The sequence below is a fragment of the Microcaecilia unicolor genome, chromosome 6 (assembly GCF_901765095.1).
Source record: "Microcaecilia unicolor chromosome 6, aMicUni1.1, whole genome shotgun sequence".
Taxonomy (NCBI): domain Eukaryota; kingdom Metazoa; phylum Chordata; class Amphibia; order Gymnophiona; family Siphonopidae; genus Microcaecilia; species Microcaecilia unicolor.
The window spans coordinates 345,910,573-345,935,802 of NC_044036.1; the positions used below are offsets into that span (position 1 = coordinate 345,910,573).

The 25,230-nt window shown below is 42.1% G+C and overlaps 1 protein-coding gene across 3 annotated transcripts in view; it reads right to left on the reverse strand.

The window, feature by feature from the left end:
* The window catches only part of FASN (fatty acid synthase), a 126,184-nt gene that overhangs the window by 81,736 nt on the left and 19,218 nt on the right, over positions 1-25,230 (reverse strand). For all 3 annotated transcript variants that reach the window (XM_030205194.1, XM_030205192.1, XM_030205193.1), the window contains 8 exons: positions 20,659-20,811; positions 19,488-19,661; positions 17,964-18,164; positions 17,706-17,828; positions 14,413-14,528; positions 12,871-13,005; positions 5,340-5,799; positions 2,255-2,442 (listed from right to left, as the gene is read on the reverse strand). In XM_030205194.1, coding sequence (XP_030061054.1) covers positions 2,255-2,442; positions 5,340-5,799; positions 12,871-13,005; positions 14,413-14,528; positions 17,706-17,828; positions 17,964-18,164; positions 19,488-19,661; positions 20,659-20,811 — 1,550 coding nt within the window. The remainder of the gene's footprint in view (positions 1-2,254; positions 2,443-5,339; positions 5,800-12,870; positions 13,006-14,412; positions 14,529-17,705; positions 17,829-17,963; positions 18,165-19,487; positions 19,662-20,658; positions 20,812-25,230) is intronic.

The following is a 25,230-nucleotide window of genomic DNA, read 5'->3' on the forward strand; positions in this document are numbered from 1 at the left end:
GCTGAGCGAAAAGCTACCAAAAGTGGGGTTACAAATAACAAGGCTATAAATGTTTGGAGGGGCAGCTTTCATTTTTGAAAGTTTTGTGCATTATAGGGTCAGTAAGATGGGACTATGAAATATTTTTCATAGTCTGATCTTACTGACCCTACAAAGTGATGTGATTTTAGGAGTAGCCTAACAGTTGCGAGGAGGAGTAGCCTAATGGTTATATAGCAGGCTTTGATCATGGTGACCTGGGTTCAATTCCCACTGCAGCTCCGTGTGACCTCAGGCAAGTCACTTAAACCCTCCATTGACCCAGGTACCAAAACTTAGATTGTGAGCCCTCTAAGGACAGAGAAAGTACCAGCATATAATGTGTACAGCGCTGCGTACAGCTAGTGGCACTATACAAATGATTAGTAGTTGGGGCTTTTTTTTCTCATTTTTTAAGGATGTAATTAGGCCATAGCTGAAGCTGAAATTTTGCAGGATTGTGCAGTTGATATCCCCGTATCTTGTGGTATAAATAAGTCACACTTCTGCCTTTGCTACCTTTTCACTCAGTGGGTCACATTTTCATAGCCAACATGTAAGGTACAAAGTACCCCTGACTGCGAGTTTTCAGGGATCCTGTTCTATAAATGCACATAGGGCCGGACTCTATAAATGATTAGGCACTGGAAAAAAAACCAGGCTATGCACTATTCTGTAAAAGGCTGTTCAAGAGCAGACCTTGTGCCTAACTGAGCACCAGACTTACACCTGCTGAAACCTGGTGTAAATGCTGGCGCCCAAGTTAAAAGACTGACCCAGTATTATACAAGTATGCGGGTCGAATGCCCCAGACCCGCTCATTCTCCTCCCTTGGCCACTCCCCTTTCCAGATATACGCTATGGAAGTTAAGTGAACTGCCTTATAGAATTGCGCACAGGTAGATGCGCACACAAAAAATGATGAAAAACTGGTTCATCCGATTACTGATGTCATTGAGCTTGGTTAGCAATTAAACTGCGTGTGAAAATCTGGGCCTCTTATATTGAATCGGGTGGGGGGGGGGGGGGGGGTTAATGACTACGTACTTTATACAGAGGACACATCTGCCTATGTATCTTTCTTGCCTAAGTGTCCTACTGTAACATCATCCTAATTATATAGAGAGGTAAAATCTTGTCTAATGCGACACTGGCTGATCCTACCTATTCTAAGATATATAATCCACGATGAAGGATTATAACGTTTGGAAAAGAAGAAATTGAGGATTTTGACACGTCCTTAAGAAGTTTAGAGAAACATGACCATGTCAATGGTGGAGACAGTTAAGTCTTCAGGCTATTTATTAAGATTTATTGTGGAGAAGATTTGAAACAGATGATCATGAGAGAACTCTCCAGAGTTTCTAAGGGGAGGATTCTGAGGTGTGGGTAGTAAAGTATCCAGCCAAAGGGGGTGGGTTCCTGGGTAAGTTGCAGAGGGAAATGTTTCTGGTTCTTGAATGACAGTAGGGGAGGAGTTAGGAGTTAATGAATGTTAGTGTTGGGGTTTGCACGAGGTCACCGGGATCTTTGAGAACCCTGGATGGGTTCAAGAAATTGAGGCTGAACAAAGAGAAGGTTTCTGCCAGAAAAGCATCAACCATGAGTAGGGGATCCCATCCTGGGAGCAAGAACAGGAAAGAGTCTGTTCGGAGCCAAAGGTGGTATCCCGGTGAGGTACTCAGCGTGTGGACAGACAGGGAGGTCTGGTCCAGCGGAACATCTGCTTGTTGCACAAGTGTTGCAGGCACAGCCTTAGGTTGTTACACCCAGAAGGGATGGGTATGGACAGAAGGAGCTGGAAATATCTACCTACTGTAGGATTACACATTGAACCTGAGAAAATACACCATAGCTCTGGACTTGTAGTTTGCATCTGATGTCATAAAATACACCATAGCCCCGGCCCACCCCTGGCTACACCACTGCTTCTCCTCCTCACCGGATTGTGCAGTGATAGTCGCAGGGTCTTGGAAATATTGAGGGTGGAAAGGAGGAGAGAGAGGCCTGCATGGGAGTGGGATGTACAGCTTTCCAATAACCATCATCACCTGGGCATAGAAGAGGTACTTTCCACTAGTCAGACATCATCATAGGAAGGGATTCAGTCTATTGATTGTAGGGTATACATTACTATAAAGCATTAGTTACATCATCACCCTGTAGCTGCTTTTGCTCTCAGAAATGGATATTGTGGAACAAATGTATCAGAGGAAGATAAATTCACAAGTTCTACCTGTATAGCTGCCAGTCCAACAAACGCATGAACGGTATCCTCAAAGGTATTCTCATCCGCATTCAAGAGCAAGTCTGACACTTTCAGTCCAGTGTCCTTCAAAGCCCGGTCTGAGCGCAAGATGGACTGCCGGAACAGCGTCAACTTCATCAGACTGTGTCCCATGCCTTTCCACTGCGTCCCCATTCCTATGCACGAGGATACGGCACTCAGAGACTTTTCCACTTGGCATGGAGAAAGCTTCCATATATATTTGCACACATATGACCAACACCCAATTTTCAAAAAACAGGAGAAACTGTGACCATACATCAATTAAATAATTTATCTGTATAAGTTGAGGAGGGGGAGTGGTGTTCCAGGGATTAAACCAAAAGTTGTACAGAGGTATTATGATGCCAGCGGTATAATTTATTGGTTTAAGTCTGAATGTAGATGGATACATTTCCTGAATTAAATTACATGGGTAAAAACATAACTTACCAGTATAAAGATATGACTGCAGGTTCAGCAGTCTGATTTATACAGATAGGCCAGTTGCAAATCCACATAATGATGTGCCAATAACTTATCTGTAACCTCAATATTTTTTGCACCCGAAAATGCTTACACAGGAGGAGGTAACACTGTATCACATCAACGTACCCAGCTCCCTCTATACTACTCAATCAATACAGTAGCAAAGAAGTGTTATTGGATCCGTCAGATTCGCTTGCTACCACCACATTGGCATAATATCTTAAGCCATAACAATGTTAAGGGTGGGCGTGTAATCGTCATTGATCCCGTTATGCAAATTACTTAATTACAGGAAGCAATACTGGATTTTTTGTTAAAAGCAATGTCCCCTGGGGGTTTAAACCATGAGGTTGACTGGATGACGTTGGTGTAGAACCAGTGCAGCACTGGCTATGCATGCCCAACCCTTGAACCTGATTGGTTCTCCCCTGAACAGCTGATATAAAGGAAGTATAAATACTGGAAAAACGCTGCGGCCATCTTGAAACTGCGACAAAGACAAATTGTGTGGTAGGAAGAACTGTTATTGGAGTGAAAATGTTGAATTATGTTTTCCTGATATTCTTACCTACTGCGTATGTTTCTAGGAGAGGGACCTTGATAGAGCTTTCTGCAAAACATGAATTTGTGTCGGCAAAACAAGTCTCCTTTTTCATTGGATTAAGAAATGAGTCTTAAGGAATCTTGGACTTTTAAATGAATCACTGGGGTGAAAACTGAGAATCTACGTGGAGCTAAGTATTTGTTGTTCTCCACATAGAAAATTAAGCACATATAGCGGGAAAAGTTTACAAAAAAATATATAAAATTGCATAACGGGATCAATGACGATTACACGCCCACCTTTAACGTTGTTATGGCTTATGATATTATGTATAACAAAATTCAAAACTTCACTCCTATTGTACACTCTGTAGGTTCGTGCAGAATTGGGGACTTCAACAAATTGTTTATATATACATATAAAGTGGCCTCAATAGCCCAGGGAACCTTTAATTAGGACTCCACTGAATTGGCCAACATCATAGGCACCTACTGCTTTCCGAAAAAACTCACAGATGCCAAAAAACTCCCTATCTAGGGGAGAAAAAGGCACTGTGAACAAAAAACGGAAAATAGAGTATTTTAATCTATTGTTGTAATGTCCATCTTAATGCACAACACTACAGAGAGTATTGAATGGAAGAACAAAACTTATATAATTACTCTGTAAACCTTTAGAATTAAGTGAAGTATCACCAGTTTACTAAAACTGAAACAGTTATGCAATAAACTTATCAGTTCATACTTAACAAACAAAGAGTCACTTATCTTAAACCTTAAATTTATGTCTCTTATATGGACAAAATGACCTGCTTCCACGTTGTCAATAAACTAGTTCAATATTTTCAATCACGCACTCTTCCGGTTATAGAGTAGAAATTTTTCAAGGTGGGTAATGCTAAAGAAGCATTACTTCCATGTTTAACAAATTTTCCCGACAGCAAGGGACCCACTGTTTCGCAATCTTCATCAGGAGAATGTCGAAAAACAAAAAAATTGTTCTCGTTCAATCCATCGCGAACACCAGTTCAGAACTGGATTGAACGAGAACAATTTTTTTGTTTTTCGACATTCTCCTGATGAAGATTGCGAAACAGTGGGTCCCTTGCTGTCGGGAAAATTTGTTAAACATGGAAGTAATGCTTCTTTAGCATTACCCACCTTGAAAAATTTCTACTCTATAACCGGAAGAGTGCGTGATTGAAAATATTGAACTAGTTTATTGACAACGTGGAAGCAGGTCATTTTGTCCATATAAGAGACATAAATTTAAGGTTTAAGATAAGTGACTCTTTGTTTGTTAAGTATGAACTGATAAGTTTATTGCATAACTGTTTCAGTTTTAGTAAACTGGTGATACTTCACTTAATTCTAAAGGTTTACAGAGTAATTATATAAGTTTTGTTCTTCCATTCAATACTCTCTGTAGTGTTGTGCATTAAGATGGACATTACAACAATAGATTAAAATACTCTATTTTCCGTTTTTTGTTCACAGTGCCTTTTTCTCCCCTAGATAGGGAGTTTTTTGGCATCTGTGAGTTTTTTCGGAAAGCAGTAGGTGCCTATGATGTTGGCCAATTCAGTGGAGTCCTAATTAAAGGTTCCCTGGGCTATTGAGGCCACTTTATATGTATATATAAACAATTTGTTGAAGTCCTCAATTCTGCACGAACCTACAGAGTGTACAATAGGAGTGAAGTTTTGAATTTTGTTATACATTATTGCACTCCAGACAATTTAAGATTTATGATATTATGCCAATGTGGTGGTAGCATGCAAGTCTGATGGATCCAATAACACTTCTTTGATACTGTATTGATTGAGTAGTATAGAGGGAGCTTCTCCACTGAATACCGACCTCTTATTATCAGGAGAGCAGGCAAATGTGGCAACCCAAGAGCTGAACTTGGGCACATGACAGAAAGAAGGATGTGAGTGGAGATTCCTAAGCTACAGAAGACACTTCTCTAATAACTGTAAAAAGGAGAAAAGAAACACAAATTATATTGATAGATAAGTACCTGAACAGATGTACCAAAGGGGTCTCCCAGAAGACTGAATTTGTTGAATCTCCTTCACATCGCTTTCACTGCCGACCAGTGTGTAGCCTCTGTATGGCATGGCTGAGGTAGGGATACCAGAGATATCGTTCAGCAAACTTATAAATGCGCTGTCCTGGCCAACTTTATGGCTCTGCTCCAGTAGAGTTTCAACAGCTTCCTGCGTCCTACCACAGATTTGTACCAATCGTGGACAACTTGGACAGTCAGGAGAGACAGGCTTCTCTTCATTGGGTCTCAAAATGACATGTACATTAGAGCCTCCAAAGCCAAAGGAATTGATACCAACGATACCACCTCTCACTGGTAGCGGCTGAGTAACCACTTTCACACGCCCATCCTGTAAAGCAGGTATATCAGGGTTTGGGGTGTGGTAGTGAATGTTGGGGGCCCACATTCCTTTCTCCAGACAAAGAACCACCTGGAAAACATATGTTGGCACTTTAACTTCTCTGCTGATTCTAAGGAACAAAGCAGTTTATGTAGGTTTCACTGCCTCAAGTACTGAAGATATTATGCCAATATTTTCCATCAATATTACTCCCTATAGTTATTGGAAGACTATAAAGAATTTTTAATAATAAATCCATTTATTCAACAATAAGTTTTATCTCAGAGAGTAATTAAGAGGTTACTTAGTTACACAGAGGACAGTCTTTATGAAGGTATCAGTAGGCAGAATTGTACACTCAGTTTTACACACAGTTTACCCCTTCATATAACCATGTTCCTGGAAATTTTTGCTTAACGTATGAACTGTGTGACTTTATGAATACTCATCTAGATTCCTTTGAAAAGCACGCTCAGACTGCCATAAACCCCAACATCAAAAGACATGAACATTTTGAAGGCGGTCTTGATGAGGATGGAGTGTGCTACTCCCTCCTCCATCAGAAAGGTATGGAGGGGGGAGGGCTCCACGACCACCAGGGAAGATGGAGGTTGAGGTGGCAACCTACTTGGACCACCAGGGCTTTTTTTGGGTGTTGGGGGGTTAGGGGGGCTGGAGACCAGGGCCTCATTTGGTGGGGGGAGTTGAGAACACGGAGATCTGCTGGACGTTCTGCTCCCCTGTCACTGTCCCAGGGGGGTGCTTTGGGGGCACTAGCCACCAGGGCCTTGATTGCTTTTGGGAGGGGCCTGCAAGAATGCTGGACAGGGCTCTCCATTTCTGCCCAATGCTCCACAAACCCTAAAGCCAGCTCTGAGCTGGTATAGGGTTTGCTGCGGGAACAGCACCAATATGTGGTGCACTATCCGCTGAGCATTGGAGAGGAATAGGTAATGCCCTGTTTAGCATGCATTTGCACGCTCATCACGTTCAGAAGTGGCCAGCTCTGATCACTGGGTGGGAACAAATGCAGGTCAGTGCTAGTAGGGGCTATAGACCTCCTGCGATTGCTTTTGATCATCTGGGCACTAACAAAGGAATTTCACTCTGATTTCACCACACACCAGCCAATTTTATATGGGCCACGGTGGCAACTACATCAGGTACATCACTGTGGTAATGTAATGTACGAGAGTAATGGAAATAACAATTTTCAAGTTTATCACTAAGAGACAGTGATAGTAAAAAACCTCAGCAAATTTATGGCTGGGAAACTGATAGAAACAGAGCTCAGCAGATTTATGATGAGAGAAGCAGTATTGGCTCATTTTGTAGTTACAGCATTTGGATCAATGTTGTCATTCTGTGGGAGAGGAAGAAAGTGTAGAATTCAGAAGTAGATGTTGATGGACAGACTGAATAGGCATTATGCTATGAATTCTTCTGCCATTTTCTAAGGTATTAGACCTTAAGAGCTTTAAAAAATTTTAAAAAATGAAACTTTAGTAACTATCATTAAAAATATCTTTGGTACCCAAAGACTGAAGGGTGGCCATCTAACACCAATTTCAGAAAAAGGCTTCAGGGCTGGTTGGGAAATGACAGACCCATAAGTCCAATATCAGCGGAAGCAAAATAGTAGAAACTATTCTCAGTAACCTCATTACTGTATATATAGATAGATAAATAACAAATAAACGATGATGAATAAAAACCAGCTGACCCATTCAGACTACTCAGAAAGGTGGCCAGGGCTGTACATGCCCCTCTATGCCCTATTAAAAGTGTGACAATCGTTTAACTATTGCTTTGAGTGAAAATACTATACTTTTATTCCACCCTCTTGATAAAAAAAGAAATGCCTTTTTGAATTCTGTCACTGTCCCCATCACCTCCCACATCTGAGTATTCCAGGCATCCACCAACTTCTCTGTGAAAAAGTATTTCCTGATGTTGCTTTTCATTTTTCCTTCTTGCAGCTTCATTAAGAACATAAGAGCATAAGCATCGCCATACTTGGACAGACTAAAGGGCCATCAAGCCCAATTTCCTGTTTCCACAGTAGCCAAACCAGGTCACAAGTACCTGGCAAGATCCCAGAACAGATTTTATGATGCTTATCCCAGAAATAAGCTGTGTTTATTTCCCCAAGTCCATCTTAATAATGACTTATGGACTTTTGTTTTATGAAAATTATCCGAACCTTTCTAATCCCTGCTAAGATAAACGTGTCCTCTCTGTTTTTGGAAGAGGCTCAATTATTCATGAATATTTTTCAAGTATTTAAATATCTGTTTCATATCTTCCCCACCCCTCCTCTCTTGCAGGCTTTACATATTGAAGTCTTCAAGTCTCTTCTCTAACGCAGATCTCATTCCATTTTGGTCACTTTCCTCTGACTACTTTTCAAGTCTCTTTATCTCCTTGGCATGGGACAGCCTCCAAAACTGAACACAGTACTCCAAGTGTGGTTTCACCAAAAACTTGTACAGGGGCATTATCACCTCCTCCTTTATGCTGGTTAGGCCTCTCTCTGTTTGCAGCTTAGCATCCTTCTGTCCTTGTCCACCATCTTGTCATACTGTTTTGCCGTCATAGGCTCTACAGAAACTATCAACCTGAGGTCTCTCTCCTGGTCTGTGCACATTAGCCTCTCCTTCCTGCATCCTGCATTAGGCCAGTGTTTCTGTGTAAGGCATGCATTAACACCTAACACAGCTTAGTAAAAGGGCCCCTTAATTATGTAATATATTTATCATTGGTATATAATAGGTACTATCACATTTTGAGCACATTATAAACCTAGACTGGATTTTTAAAAAAGGATTTTGCTTTTATGTCTTCCTTATAGAAGCAAAAACAAAACAGAGCAGCACCATAAATCTGGAGAACCAGAGTTTAACGTGAACAAAGTTTACTCAACTTAGGAACTGCACCCAACGGGGCCATGTGTCACCCAAATGGGCATCAGGGGTCATATAGCATCAGCGTGGATTCTGTTTGCTCAAGTCACAGCAATAAGACTAAGACACACTTCCTCAGAGTAACACTGTCAAATTACTTCACGCAGGCAAACACCATTGAAGTGCTTGTGCAGCATCTGTCTGTGAAAAGGACCTTGATAAACAAACAATCCTCTGAGGAAGTGGAATGTGTTTCTTAGTCTTGGGGATGTGACCAGTATCCATTCTGATGTTATATGAGCCCCTGAGGCAGCCCACTTGGGCGAAACATGGTCACGTCATGTGCAGCTTCTCAGTTGAATAAACTTTGTTTGCGTTCACGCTGGTTCTCCCAATTCTTGGTGCTACTGTTATAACACCTGCCTCTCCCTTTTGTGTCTCTTCTGTTTAGAGATGATTCCTATAGGAGGTAAAGTACAGTCAAACTGGGTCCAGGAGTTTTCTTCCATTACTTACAACAGGACTCATATTCAGTTGGCACCAGCTCTTAACTTTACTTGTATATAATAAATTAACAAATGAAATATTCAGAGGATGTGAATTACCCATTCACAGTTAGGTCTACTCTTTTGCTGTGCACATTTAAAAAGCATAATTTATCCTTTCAGCAGCTTGATGTATAAGTTCTGGCCTCACCTTTCCCTCTCTGCAGTTTCTAAAGATAAAAACTGGCCATTTAGCAAATCAAACAGTCAGATTTTATCTGTATAATTAAATGAGTTACACATTTGTCAGTGGCCCAGCCAGCAAACGTATAACTCATTCTGAATATAAGACCCAAGCAATTACATCCACATTAAATCAAGCATCTTTCACCTCGACATACAGACTACATCTCTCCACATACTACACATCTCTTTATACTTTCCAGTACTGGAAAAGCTGTATTTTATTTATTTATTGGGAATTATTAACCACCTTAATGAAAAAATTCACCCAAGGATTTCTATTAATATGTTGTACCTAACTCATAATTTATGGTGTTGCTCCCAAGGCCATAGCCAGAAAATGTTTAAAGGGGGTGCATCCCCCTTCCCCCATGGTGCCAACACCCCCGTACCTTAAAATCCTGTCTGCAGTGCTGAAGTCTTCACCCGGGCAGCAGCCACGGCAGCGGCACTCATAGGCCACGGGGAAAGAGTTGGGACTGTTCAGGGAGGAAATCCGCAGGCATCCTATGAGTGTCACTGCCTGGGTAAAGACTGAAGCACTGTAGAAAGGATTTTAAGGTTGGGGTGAGAGAAGGATCTGAAAGGGGGTGTGTATGCCAGTGACCCACCTTGTTTAAATACACCCTTGGTAGATTGGGGGTTCGGGCACCTCCTTGGGGGGGGGGGGGGGGGTTGGGAGAGGGGAGGGGAAGGGGGTGGGTTTATTGGTGAGGGAGCAGTTTTGCTTGTTGTTATTGTGAGTTTGGTCAAGGGAGGGAGAGAAGTATGCGTTTTGTGCTGGTGTGTTTCATGGGGGGGGGGGGATTTCACTATACTGAGGAAGAATTGTAGCAGCATGGTCTGCTTGAGGTGTGTGAAGATTGGTGGAACCAGAAACTGGACCCCTGGATTGGTCTAAGTGCTACTGTGTCGAACGTTTTCGCTGGTTGTTTGACAGATGTGGAGATGTACCATTTGCTTGTTTTGCAAGCAGACCATTAATGGGATTGGCTTAGTATTGTTGTCACTACACATCTGGCTAGTGATCTGGACTTGGGGGGGGGGGGAGAGGGTTTGGGGGAATGGGAGGGGGAGGGAGTGGGGAGTAAACTGTTAAAACTCAAATGATGAGCTTATTAGTGTGCTGTTATTCAGATGCTTTTGTTTTTAATTCTTTGCGAACTGTGACTTTGGGTTGTTTCTTCTGTTGTTTCATCAATACAAATTGTTGAAACATAAATACGCCCTTGGTTGCTCCAGACATTGGCAGTCTCTAACGCAGTTGCACTGAGCCACTGATATCTCACTGGTAGTTCCAGCTGTAACTCAAGTGAGCTATAAAGCGAGCACCAGCACAATTTTATGGAAAGCTGTGCAAAACCTGATATTCTGGCAAACTTTTCTTAATATATTCTTTCATTTATCTTTTTTTTCTGGGTACTCAATTATGTAGTTTTTACTTTTGAGTTTTATTATTTTTATGCAGTTCTTATGGTAATGTTTACGTTGAGGTGCTCTAGGTGACTTATATGTTGGTGACATGTGAATGTAAATAAATAAATGAACTATCACAGAATGAAGTATAGAAATTTATATATACTATAAAGTGCTTTTTTTGTAGAAAAAATGGTGCCGGTACTCATTATGGGCGGGGTCACCACATATGGCTCCACCCCTATTATAGCCACACTCACTACACACACCCCTTATACCAGCCATGGTGCATATAAACAGACATCATTGAAAATATTATACTAGCACAGGAGAAAAAAATAACGTGATTTTTTTTCATTATAAATCATTTCTGTAAGCTGTTACAGCTCCAGTATACCCAGTGCAAAATAAGACAGCAGATGTAAATTCTCAAATTGGACATATTCCAGACACTAAAATGAAAATAAAATGATTTTTCTATCTTTGTTGTCTGATGACTGTTTTTCTATCCATATTGGTCCGTCTCTGATTCCGCTGCTCTCTATCTGTTCTCTCAACTCTGTTTCCAGGGCTTCCTTTCCATATATTTCTTTACTTTCCTCCTTTCTTCTTCATTTCTTGCCCTACATCCATAAGTAAAAGCTGGGTCCTCCTCCGTGGAACTGACTGGAGGAGGTATAACGTGGATCCAGCTTTTGCCTATTTTCTCCATCCATGTGCAGTTTTTCTCCTCTTCCCTTTCCCTCATCTCCATCCATGTGCATCTTCTTTTCTTTCCTCCCCTCCATCCATGTCCAGCACTTCTCCTCTCTCCTCTCCTCGATCCATGTCCAGCATTTCTCCTCTCTCTTCCCTCCCCTGTATTCATATAAAGCAATAATTCTCTCTCCCCTCTCCTCCATCCAAGTCCAGCATTTCTCCTCTGTCCCGCCAACTCCTCCATCCATCCATGCCCAGCAAGTCTCCTCTATCTCCTGCTCTCCTCTCCATCCATTTCCAGAATTTCTCCTCTCTCCCATGCCCTGTCTTCCCTCCCCGCTCATCCATGTGCAGCGATTCTCCTCTCTCCCATGCCCTCCCCTTCCATCCATGTCCAGCGAATCTCTCTTCGCTGACCTCCTCTCCCATCCATATCCAGCGATTCTCCTCTCCCCTGCCCTCCCCTCCCATCCATGTTCAGCGATTCTCCTCTCTCCACTGCCCTCCCCTCCATGTCCAGCAATTCTCTCTTCCCTGCCCTCCCATCCATGTGCAGCATGTCTCCTCTCTCCCCTGCCCTCCCTTCTCATCCATGTCCAGTGATTCTCCTCTGCCCCCTGTCCTCCCCTGCCATCCATGTCCAGTGATTCTCCTCTCCCCTGCCCTCCCCTCTCATCCATGTCCAGCGATTCTCCTCTTCCCCCTGTTCTCCCCTGCCATCCATGTCCAGCGATTCTCCTCTCTGCCCTCCCCTCCATGTCCAGTGATTCTCCTCTCTCCCCTGCCCTCCCCTCCCATCTATGTCCAGCGATTCATTCAAACCCCAACCCCCACGGCCTCAGCTCCCCGACTTTCCGTTCGTGCACCTTTGCTCCCTGCCTTGAAATTGTTTGTTTACCCGAAGTCGCGGCTAAAAGGCAGTAAAGCAGCAGGCAGGCAGGCTCGCCTCCTCGTTGCTTCCCTTCCCTCTCAGCGCATCCCGCCCTCGCGGAAAGGAGATTACATTAGAGGAAGGTGGGACATGCTGAGAGGGAAGGGAAGCGATGAGGAGGCGAGCCTGCCTGCCAGTGCCTGCCTGCTGCTTTTAGTGCTGGTTCACTGTGACTTCGGGTAAACTAAAGATTTCAAATCAGGGAGCACGGGTGCACAAACGGAAGGGAGCGGGCAGGTGAGCCGGACCTCAAAAAAAGGTGCCGGTATGCTGTACCGACACAAAAAAAGCACTGACTATAAATGAAGGAAGGTATAAAGATAAACCTTGATCCCTTAAATAAATGTGCCTTTTGGTTCCTTTTGTTGTAGATGGATTTTAGGAGAACATGGTTTTCTCTTAAGCCTAACAACTCAACCTCCATCATCGATTCCTGGATTACATACAAATGCTTTAAAATAATTCGGCTGTTGTGCACAGTTACCTTGGCCAGTGCAGCAAGTCCAGAGGCAGGTTCTGGATGTCCCATGTTTGATTTAGTGGACCCAATCAACAATGCCTCTCTGTCCGATTTACAAAAAACATTGACAATTCCATTCACTTCCTGGGGATCTCCAACCTAACAAAAAGAGAAAGCAGAGTGTCATTTCCAAAGAGGGAGGGACTCGGCTCAGTGTGCGCCAAGCCTCTGCCACAGACTAAGATAAAAGTACAGGAGTATCTACTTCCCCAAAACCTGGGAATCAGAAACACCATTTGAATACATTTAATGTCTATTTGAGATTTTGAAATATCCCCAGACATCTATTCCACCAATAAATAAAATCTATTACCTTCCAGTAACTAAACAATTGGAGGTGAATCCAATTGAAAAAAATCAACAATTAGAACTGAATTTTCAAGAAATTTCAGCATTATTGGAAGAATCCATATCAGAGGTCCCTACACGTAGGACACTTTTAATGTCATTTGTCTTTGAGCAAAATTTAAATGCCTTAATGAAACTTTACGTTAAAAACTTATTAAAAACATTTTGTGGACAAAAAATTTGGATTTTCCCTGACGTTACTAGAACAACTCAAGAGCGAAGAAAAATGTTTCTTGCGTACAGTGAAGAGGTTAAATTCATGGGAGCAAAAGTTTTGTTAGCATATCCCTGTAAATGTTGTATTAAATATTTGGGCAACAAATATGTTTTCTTTGATCCAGATCAACTTAGACTCTTTATAGAAAATAAAAAAACTGCCTAGATAGTTTGTGTAAAGTAATTAAGAAATTATATTGCCAGGGCTTTACGGATCAGGCTATATGCTTTGTAATTGTTAAAGACTTATGTAGATCTCCTCATTTAAACTCCTCCTCCCAAAGCTTATTGTGGTCTAAGAAAGCAGAAATCAATATTTTCTTTGTTGAAATAGTTTTTTCTTTCTTTTTTCCTTCAGAGGTTATGTGCTTGACAATGTGCAATTACATAGTTTTCTTTTCTTCTTTTTTTGTCTTTATTTTAAATACAATCTCTGTAACGGATGTGCTGTTTTGCAAATTTATAAGTTAATCTTGTAAATATAAAGAAAAATTTAATAAAGAAAAATTAAAAAAATTAAAAAAAATAAAATAAATACATTTAATGTCAAATGCTGGTACAATCTCTGTTCCAATTCATTTCCAAAAGACAGAATGAGGTGATATGCAGAAGGGACTTTAATAACAGCCCAAAATAATCGTGCTACAAAAACACATCTACTTTTTACCCACAGTGTTGGATGAGGCTGAGTCCAGGGTATGATCTTGGGAGGGGCCCTGGGATGAGGAGCGCAAGTGATCATGAGAAAAACATCCTGGGTATATTTAGGTTTTTCTCAATCTCTTTCATTTTATTGTATTGTAAACCACTTTGAAGCCTAGTACAGGTCATATAACGGTATAGCAAGTAGAAATAAATACATACATTTTGAAAGACATGGATTATTACAGAAAGAGGTACAAAATGGAAGCAAGATGCATAGAAAGAATAGTTTCTTCTAACCTTAGTGCCAGTGCCATGAGCTTCCACATACTCCACTTCTTCAGGTTGGATCCCGGCCTCTCTGTACAGAGAAGCCACCAGCTGCTGCTGTGCCTCACCTGAAGGAAATGTCACACCTGGGGACAGAAGGCGACACAATAAGTGGAGTAGAGGAGTGGCCTAGTGGTTAGAGCACTGGTCTTGCAATCCAGAGGTGGCCGCTTCAAATCCCACTGCTGCTCCTTGTGATCTTGGGCAAGTCACTTAACCCTCCATTGCCTCAGGTACAAACTTAGATTGTGAGCCTTCCTGGGACAGAGAAATATCCAGTGTACCTGAATGTAACTCACCTTGAGCTACTACTGAAAAAAGGTGAGAGCAAAAATCTAAATAAATAAGAACTTCAGGTAACCCTCACTTGGAATTATCCTATTTTCACAAACTATATAAATGTGTAAAGAGAATGCCAAAAGAACCTAGAAGGCGGAAATATGCGATAGGTTTAAAATGTTAACTTCATAAGCACAACAATATTTTCACATGTAAGGCAAGAAAGAAGGAAGGGGGAGCCAAGGTGGCGTCTGCTTGAGACTTACCCACTGGACGTTCTGATCTTTGCAGCTTTTTCTGTGCAGCTGCAGCCCTAGTTTATTCCTCATTATGAAGAAAGAGACGGTACCGATGACATCGGCAGCAATCTCACAGCTTCATCAGACTACTCTGCGTGATTTCCAGGTTCCCACAGTACCTCCACTCACTTCAACTTTGACCCTGCCGACGCGGCTTAGTGTCAACAGCAGTGATCGGATTTTTTTGAGCCCAGGTGAGAGAACAATTCCTCAGTTACCACTAGGTCTACCTGGAGGAGGTAACCATGGAAGGGAGATATTGTCTGTGCTTCCTAGTTCTGAGGGACCTCCTCTGGCTGTCTCTACACCACAGATGGCATTTCCAGGAGAAGGTGGTGATCTTCAACTGACAAGTGAGTTAATCCCTGCTTCAGGGCTGCAATGAGGGACTTTGGTAACACCTTCAGTTGTTACTATGGACTCCATGTGGGAGACAATACAGACCCTTAAGTCTTCCATTTTTAAAGTTACTGAGACTTTTCCTCTCAAATTATGATGTTGTGGTTCCTCTCAAATTCAGGCACAGGTTTTGGATCAACAAGCTAACAGAATGATTGCTTTAGAGGCAATGATGTCTACTTTACAGTTAGATTCAGAATAATCTCAGCTGAAAAACAGATAGTTATGGTCAGCTGAGAGTTCTAAAGATAGCTGGTATGATTTGCTGTTTATATTATCAAATTAGCAGGTGTTCAAAAATGAAACTCTTAACAGTCTTTTTTTTTTAGGAATGTTCGATTAAAAGTTTTAATTGCACGATTAATCGTGATTAAAATTTTTGATCCAGCGATTAATCACCTAAAACGTCCCCGCTCACATTTCTTCCTGTTCAGTACAAAATATAGACAGCAGGAAGTAAATTCTCAGAACTGACATGTTTCAATTACTAAACTGAAAATAAAATCTATCCTGTTTATGGGTCCAGCAGAGCCATCGGCAGCATGCAAAGGGGAACGTCCCTGCACCTGTCTTTTCCTTGCTCCTGCTACAGCCACAGTGAAGAGAGAAGCAGGGGATCGGCGCACAAGCTCCAGACCATCTAAAATGAATAAGCCAGTGGGAGGGGGAGAGGACAGGGAGACAAGACGGGGTAAAGCTGGATTCAGGTGATGGGGAGACAGAGTTAAGCACTTAGAACGTTACCGAATTATTAACGCATTAAATGTACAGCCGTACTTTTTTTTAAATAAGAAAATGCTGAATGGTTAATGTAACAACCCTCTAAATGCAGTAAATGTGTAAATATTGACATATTTTATGATTTTTAAGGGCCAAAATACACAATAATCTACCCGAAGAAGGAAGATTCATTGAGCAGTTGGTGTTGATGGGCAAACTATATCGGCCATATGGTCTTTTTCCTATTTCTGTAGAACTGCATTTCCTCTTTTCTCAAAGCAGGGAAGTGCTGTGGGTTCAAAATTGACCCAGAATAGCAACCACATTATTTTGAAATGCTGGCATTAGTGTTTAAATTAATACATATTGTTAATATATGGCCTAGCTTTGGATCTACCACTGGAATAGTGAGGGCCAAAGCTATGAAGCCTAAAATAAATGAAGAAGTACCGACTAGGCCAAATAACAAGTACATGATTTAATATTTCAGAATCTGTAAAAAGCAGGTCTGAACAATGAGTCCTGACACAAACTGGTACAACTGTCACTTTAAATCAGATGAACAAAATGGAGTCTATTAGTTTTGTATAAAAGGCTACAGAGGTTATACAGAGTTCTTAAGATGGTGTGAAAAGTATTGCGACACAGACAGATGTGGAACTGTTATCTCAACGCTTCCCAAAACATGCTGATAAGACTGCGTGGGAAAGTATCATCTCAGAAATTGAGAGCTAGGTATCTCACCATAGACTTCTATGGAGAGGTTTGTGTATAAAAGAGGGGACAAATTGCCATAGCTTTGGAATTTTCCCCAACGCTTCTGTCAGACGGCAGGGCTCTGTCCGGATGTACCCAGAATCTGTCTGCTGAATGTACCTGATTAAAGTCTGATGTCTGTATTCGTACCAACTTGAAGACTTGTCTTTGGGTAAGAAATAAAATGTATCTATCTATTTAAACCTTTCTCTGTCTTTATTCTATCTTCTCTTTACCTTACATTTAGTTTACAAGGCAGATCACATACACTCAGTCTCTGGAGAAACTTAGACAGATTTTTAATAGGCATTATCTGGGAACATAAATGGCCAGAGTATACCTAGATCCAGGAAGACAGAAAGCAGTAGTCATGGGAATTAGAATTCGATTACAGCCCCTAATGCAAACCCAGAACAGACCTCCTTGTGATTGGGTGACAATGAAGGTGGGAGAAATCAGACAGAGCCTGTTATGTGAAATAGGTATCTGTAGTCCCCCGTGTGATCTGGAGTCAGAAAGAGGTCCAAGAGGGGGAAATTAAAACAATATATTGAGCACTGCTATATATTTGGACAGTAGCTAAATCCCCTTGCTCTAAACTTAATATATGAATGTACAATTTTGTTTTAATACTGCCTGACTACTTTTGAAAATCCTGAAAAGTAATGATAACTGTACCGGTTTCATCCTATGATTCATCCATACTGAACTAGACTCAGCAAGTTTAAACATTGCAATCATACGCACACACATTTTCTAACAGAAAACAGCAGGGAAGATTTTTATCTGGGTCTCTTCCAGTTAAATTACCTTGTTCTTTGTAGCCATCAGTATTGCTTCCAGCGTTTACTACTGTAGCATAAACCCGTTTGGCCATGGATTTCTTGGTCATTAGAATGACTACAGCTGCCTCAGAGCGGCAATATCCATTTCCTAAGAGAGAAGGGAGAGAGAGAAAGAGATTAAATTAAAAGCAAGAATGAAGATAAGCTTATTTTTTATTATATTGCCTGAGAAAAAGAAGGACTTGGTCACAAGAGCAGCAATGGCTGGAAATGATGCAGCTACCTGAAGCGTCAAAGGATTTACAGGTGCCGTCTGGACTCAGCATGCCTAGTTTCATGAACTGAACCGATGTGTTGGGTTTGCACAGAAGGTTGACTCCTCCCACAATGGCTGCATTACACTCTCCGTGCTGTATTGCTTTGTACGCATTCTCTAAAGCGAGGAGACTTGAGGAACACGCTGTGTCGATAGCCAAACTGGGACCTGGAATCAATCATTGCTCAGAGTAAGTACTACGTACTACTACTAATCAGTTCTATAGTGCTACTTTGATGTACACAGAGCTGTACACGTTATATGCAGGTACTGACTCTGTCCCTAGAGGACTCACAATCTAAGTTTTGGTACCTGGGGCAATGGAGGGTTAAGTAACTTGCCCAAGGTCACAAGGAGTTGCAGTGGGAATTGAACCCAGGGTCCCAGGATCAAAGTCTGCTGCACTAACCATTAGGCTACTCCTCTCTCATGATGTTTCCTTTTAATAAATGTTTGCAAGTCTGTAACATACAGAAGAACTGAAACTATCACAAAAGCCATTAGCCAATCATATTTTACCTAGTACATAACACAATTAGATTTTCATTTCAACGTCTTCGGCTGCTTAAGGACACATTCATGGATGGGGCAAAAGTAGAACCAAAACAGTGCCAGAAATCTGCTGGTTAGTTTGCTACAGAGCTGTGAAACATTATGGGTTCCATTTACTAAGGTGTGCTAGCGTTTTTAGCGCATGCTGTGTAGACAATCATAGTAATACTATGGACATCTACATGGTTAGAGCACGCTAATGCTTAGCACATGCTAAAAACGCTAACGTGCCTCTAGTGCAGCTTAGTAAACAGGGCCTTATATATTTTAACCACAGTTTTAAAATCCTACAGCAACGAATAAGAGCATATTCACAGGTAAGGGATGTGGCAGAAGATGTACATAAGGACGGGATCCTTTTACAAAGCCACGGTAAAAACTGGCCTGCGGTAGTGTGGGTGCATCTTTTGGGCACATGCTGGGCCACTTTTTACTGCGGCTGGGAAAAATACAGAGTCTGTTTTATTTTCTATTCTTTTCCTAATAATTCCTAGCATTATTTTCTTGGTGTCACCATACACTGAGCAGAAAAATGTTATCAAATTGTCCAGTAAAGCTTAGATCCTTTTCCTGGTGATGACACTTAGTCCGGAATTTGCTTTGTGCAGATATCATTTGGTTTATTTTTCCCTATCTGCATCACTGTGCACTTGTCCACATTAAACTTCATCTGTCATTTGGATAACCAGTCTTCCAAAGTCCTTCTGAAAATTTTCACAATATTATAACTTTGAATGGTGGGTGCTCTTTAATTTCTCTTTATAAGAACCACTGACACACAGAAAGGATTTTTTTAAAGCAAGGAATGATTAATAAATATATTGGGCAAAAATGGAAATGAGATCACAGAACAAGCTTAAAACGGAAAATAAAACAGCCACAGAGTGGAAAGGTTCTGCCTGACGTACTTTCTACAAACATTCTTTTCCCCAGAGTTACCTTTGAAGTCAAAGAAGTAGGATAGTCTATTGGCAAACATGGCACGTTGGCAGCCAGTCATACTGTACCCAAGAAGCTCTTCTGGGTCCCGGCTGAATGCTTCACCAGCCTCTGAACCACTGACACCAATCCATACACCTGTGTTTGTTCCCCTCAACACAGCAGGGCTAATACCTGTAAAAGAAGCCAAATATTCATTACACAAGGGCAAAGACCGAGAGAACCACAGTAACCTTTCAGGCTTCCAAATTGCCCTTCCCATCTTTATGTTGAAGAAAATTTAGGTTAACCCTATGTTTGTGCAGAAGGTAAGCTTATTTTGTACTTAATTCAGCAATAGAGAGACGTTTATTCTTGGACCAACATCAGGGTGTCTATCCAGTAATTTTGTGAAGATCATCAGCATAGCTCACTTACGGGAAGATATCTTAAACCAGCGATTCCCAAACCTGGTCCTGGAGGAACCCCAGCCAGTCAGGTTTTCTGGACACCCACAATGAATATTCTTGAGAGATTTGCACACACTGGCTGGGTGCCTCCAGGACCAGGTTTGGAAACCACTGCCCTAAACGTTCTTCCCAGAAACATGATACAGGACAATCCACTACTGCATATGGCTCTTAGGAAAAAATCACAGAGAAGAAGAAATCTGTATTTAATATTCTTTATACCAAACAAATGGACTCATACCAGCTGTAACAGTAGTAGTTACAACACCAGTTTAGACTCGGTAACAGCAGCCCTTCTACGAATACTCTGTCACTGAGTCTGCCCTTCTATCGCTCTCATAACTGCACTGCCCTTTTCCAAATCTTCAGTATTTTGTACAGGCTTATGGCGGGTAGGGATGAGGATTCTGGTTGGCTGTGTATTTTGAGTGTTGTCTTTGTTCAGAGTTTTATTGTTTTGATACTTGATTTTGCATTTGTAGGTGTGTGTGTGATTTTGTAATCCACCTAGGTATTAGATGAAACAGAATGCCTAACAAATGAATAAATCCTGACAGCCCACCCCTGCCATTCACATTGTCTGCCTGACCCCCTCTCATCTTCACTTTCCTTTTCAAAAACTCTTTGATTCTCCTGCTGTCCTCCAAATCTTTCTGTTTTACAACACCAACTTGGTTTCTTTCACCTCTTCTGACAGAAGACACCAGTCCAATTCCATTTACCTCCATCTACAATTGCTTCATAGGATATTTCCAGCAGCAAACGTAGCTGAGGGTCCATTGTATGAGCTTGTTTTGCATGAACGCCAAAAAAAGAGGCATCAAATTTGTTTATCTCCTTCAACTTGCCATTTCTCTTTGGAAGTCCATATAGTCCTGGGAAGAAGAAACTTTAATTACAAATTCAAAATATTAATAAAAAACGATATCCAAGATGTCCACTATCTTATAAGCATAGCTGGTGACCTGGGAGGGGGGATGCATACCTGAACACATGTACATCCTGTCCCTGAGCCGCTCTGCTGATGCACAACTACAATGCCTGTCCCCAATGGAAAGGAGGCTTCACATATCAGAAGGCAACAGCCCATGCAGCTACAGGAAATGGAGGTAGACCAATTATGTGGAGACCAACTGAGAAGGTTTTTACTGGCTGACAGCTAGTGTCACAATTTCAATCGATATTGTTTTATAAGCTTTAGCTAATCATATGCTGTGTAGGCAGAACATCCTTTTACACAGCTAAATTCAGAGTAGTAAAACAGGAGTGGGTGAGAGGGGCAGCTGCTCAGGGTGTAGCTATGGAAGCAGAGGCTCTTGTCAGCTAAGGGAGGGAGGGCAGGCAGTGTGTATGGAAAGAATGAATGGACTGTATGGTTTTTACCAGCTATCATATTCTCCATTTCTTCCTATCTGGTTTGGGGGTGGGAGGAGATGGAATTGAGGTCTGAGGATCAAGAGTGGACTAGGTGGAAGGAGAAAGGAGTTGGAGTACAAGCAGTTACCCAAGGCACCAAAATACTTTAAGGCTCTGTCTGAATCCGGTGCAGTTTTAATACATTTATCAAATAATGCCGTAATACAGACCCAGAGGGGAAACACTTACTCCAAAGAAGATAGTCAATAAACCATTATTAAAACAGACTTGGGAAATCCATTGTTTATCCAAGTACTTGTGGCCTGGAATGGGAACTGGTGAAAACAGCATTTTAGGTTGAAGAACCTTTCATCTGACCCCCCCAGCATGGCAATTCTTATGTTCATATGTAAGAAAACAAAAATTGAAAAGGAAAAATAATATCAAAGAGATTTTACAAATGACAGGGACAAGCAATATATCTAAAACAGCAAATTAAAGGATACTAGCCAAAGATTCCAAGGGTGGCATGAAGGCGATCTGGTTCCCAAAAGTAGATCTTTGACCCTTATTTTTGATCAGAGATTGATAGGGAAACCTAATAAAAATTTGAACCTAACAGCAAGGGCTGAGCATCACTAAGTAAAGATTTATGTTTACCTGTGTCTGAACCAAAATATTTGGAAAAACGCAGAGTCCCATGCAAGAAATACCCAAAACTCTTCCACAAGAAAATCTCTATAATCAAAACTAAGGAGATCAACAAAGAAGCAGAAACTGCCTATTTCTATTGATATTGGTAACAAATGTGAAACTTCCTCTCTGTCCATCGATAACTGGACAGCTGACTGGAAGCCTCCTGATCTCTCCTTCTTATCTGTTGGTAAAGATAAAGCCTCAGAGGCATATCCCAAATTTTCAATAGATGTTTCTGTAACATTTCTCTACAGGAAAACTTACAACTATCAAAATATATTTCTTCTGGGCTCTGTCCACTGTCTTTACTTTAAATTTAACACCGTGTTCCCTTTCAGGTATTATTTATAGAATTTACATTATACAGCGAAACAGAAAAACCTCCCACCTATGAAACAGGCCCAAAAGGAAGAAGCAAAAATATTTTTAAAAAATTATATTATATATATATATTAGTGAAAGGTCCTTTTAGACCACTAATTATGGAGAAACAAGAAACCAGAAAATTGAGAGATGGGTCAATTTACTAAGGTGTGCCAACAGATTCACATGTACATGTGTGTTAATCGCTGTGCAGCCCATTGTGGAGGAGATTCCATATATGGCGCATTAAAAAAAAGCGGCACTAATCAGCCCTGATTATAGAATACACTTAGCTGATATTTCAGCACCTAATTCTATGCGCATCCATTTATACCAATGAAAATGTGGTGTAAATCAAAGACCATAGATTTAGGCGCACTGGACCATATTCTATAACTGGACGCATGAAACTCCCATTTCCCCACCCATAACCATGCTCCTTTTTGCCTGCACATGTTAGACGTTCAGCACACAACGTTACAGAATACGCTTAGCGAGTTGTGTGCCTAAATTCTAATCAGTGCCAATTACTGCTCATTATTGCTTGTTAAGTGCTGATACCAGTGCTCATTAGCTTGTTAAGTTAAGTGCATTGTTATAGAATCTGCGCAGAGATCTCTAGCTATATAGAATCCATGGGGAGTATGCCTATGACTTTCTTAGCATTTCTAAAGCGCTACTAGATGTACGCAGCGCTGTACACTTGAACATGAAGAGACAGTCCCTGCTCGACAGAGCTTACAATCTAATTAGGACAGACAAACAGGACAAGCAAGAGATAAGGGAATATTAAAGTCAGGATGATAAAATAAGGCTTCTGAACAAGTGAATAAGGGTTAGGAGTTAAAAGCAGCATCAAAAAGGTGGGCTTTTAGCTTAGATTTGAAGACGGCCAGAGATGGAGCTTGACGTACTGGCTCAGGAAGTCTATTCTAGGCATATGGTGCAGCAAGATAAAAGGAACGGAGTCTGGAGTTAGCAGTGGAGGAGAAGGGTGCAGATAAGAGAGAATTACCCAATGAACGGAGTTCCTGGGGAGGAATGTAGGGAGAGATGAAAGTGGAGAGGTACTGAGGAGCTGCAGAGTGAATGCACTTATCTACTATAATAAAACTCACCCTCAACGTTCTGAAGACAACGTTCTGAAGTCACTCAGTCACTCCCTGAAGGGTTCGTGGATTCATGGTGGTGAAGCCACAACACTGACCATGTCTCTCAGCCCCGCCCTCGCATGACGGACCAATCAGAAAAAACACACTCAACGTTCTGAAACACAAAGGACCATCACAAAACCATTCCCAGGCAACGCTAGGCAACGTAAGATGGACCTATCAGAGGAAACTACGTGGCAATAAGGGAGGAGCATTCCCCAGCAGAATGGCTCATTATCTGTGCAGCACGGAGAGCACAGAACCACCGCTTGAACGAGAGAAGAATATTCCTGCTGTGGGTATGTGCAAAAATAGACCGGAAGGGGGGGGGGGGGGGGGGGGGGAAGAAATTTTTAAATGCCTAATGCCGGTACTGAAGAGTGCCAGAGGGCCTATAGCACAGACTATATTTGGGTTCGCTAGACGTGGAGTCGGAGGAGCCGGAGAACAGTGTGCCCCTCACCATCTGGGACGTGGGCGAACAGGACAAGCTGTGGCCCAGCTGGAAGGCTTACCCGCGACCCAGCCAGCAGCAAATTTCCCTATTCCTTCCCTGCCTAGGAATCGCTGGAGACTGGCTGCAAAACTAACAAAACAACTGCACACCGACACTCCACCTCCATCATTCGAAAGGCATCCACTCTTTCTACAACAGAAATGCAAACTAATAATACAAAACAAACAAAGAATACCCGGTTTCTCACGCGGCTGCAGGTAACTCCCTACCCCCTTCCTCTTCCCCTTTTGCTGAAGCGACCAAGGACGTGCCCAACCATCCCCAGCCTTAGGCAAGCCATCTCCCACCTCGGGGATTCCCCAAGCACCCGGAAAAAGACGGCACTGCTTCCCGCAGCGCATAAATGTTCCAGCATTCCCCTGCAGCAGGCCTGAAATGGATCGAACATACCGGATCACCCCCCGATGGCCCGAGACCGTGCTCCTCTCCCTTCCGCCAACTTAAAACAACCATCCGCGTCCTCAGGCAAGCCGTCTCCCACCTCCAGGATGCCCAGAACCCCAGCCCAATGAAAAAAGACGGCGCTGCTTCCCACAGCACATTTCACTTCCAGCGTTCCCCTACAGCAGCCCTGAAACGGCCAAAAAATACCGACAGACCAAGAACGTGCTCTTCTACCTTCCGCCCATCTAAAACAACACTGCTGCCTCAGCACAACACAAACCCCCCCCCCCCCCCCCGGAAAAAAACAATCCACCACTCAGCAAAGGCTGACCTCCCTACAACCACATTTACATTTCACCAACAGAAAGACCCCCCTCCACAAACCTCCTTGACAGACAAAACCACACACACACACACAATACAACAGAAACACACCCTCAAAGCCACACACCAATCCATCCCACTTTGCCAGCACAGCACAGCACATCCCCCAACCCCCCACCCAAAAAACAAATAAAAAAAAAGACACACATCAACAACCTGCACACACACCCCACCCTCACACACTCACACACACACACACACACACGAAAACTCTATGACACATACACACACACAAAAAAAAGCCACATGCTAGTGCCCGTTTCATTGGTTTCGGAAATGGGCCTTTTTTTACTAGTAGGTCAATAAGAGGAGTTTGAACTGTATGCGGAAACGGATAGGAAGCCAGTGAAGTGACTTGAGGAGAGGGCTAATATGAGCATAACGACACTGGCGGAATATTAGTCCTGCAGCAGAATTTTGAACAGATTGAAGAGGAGAGAGAT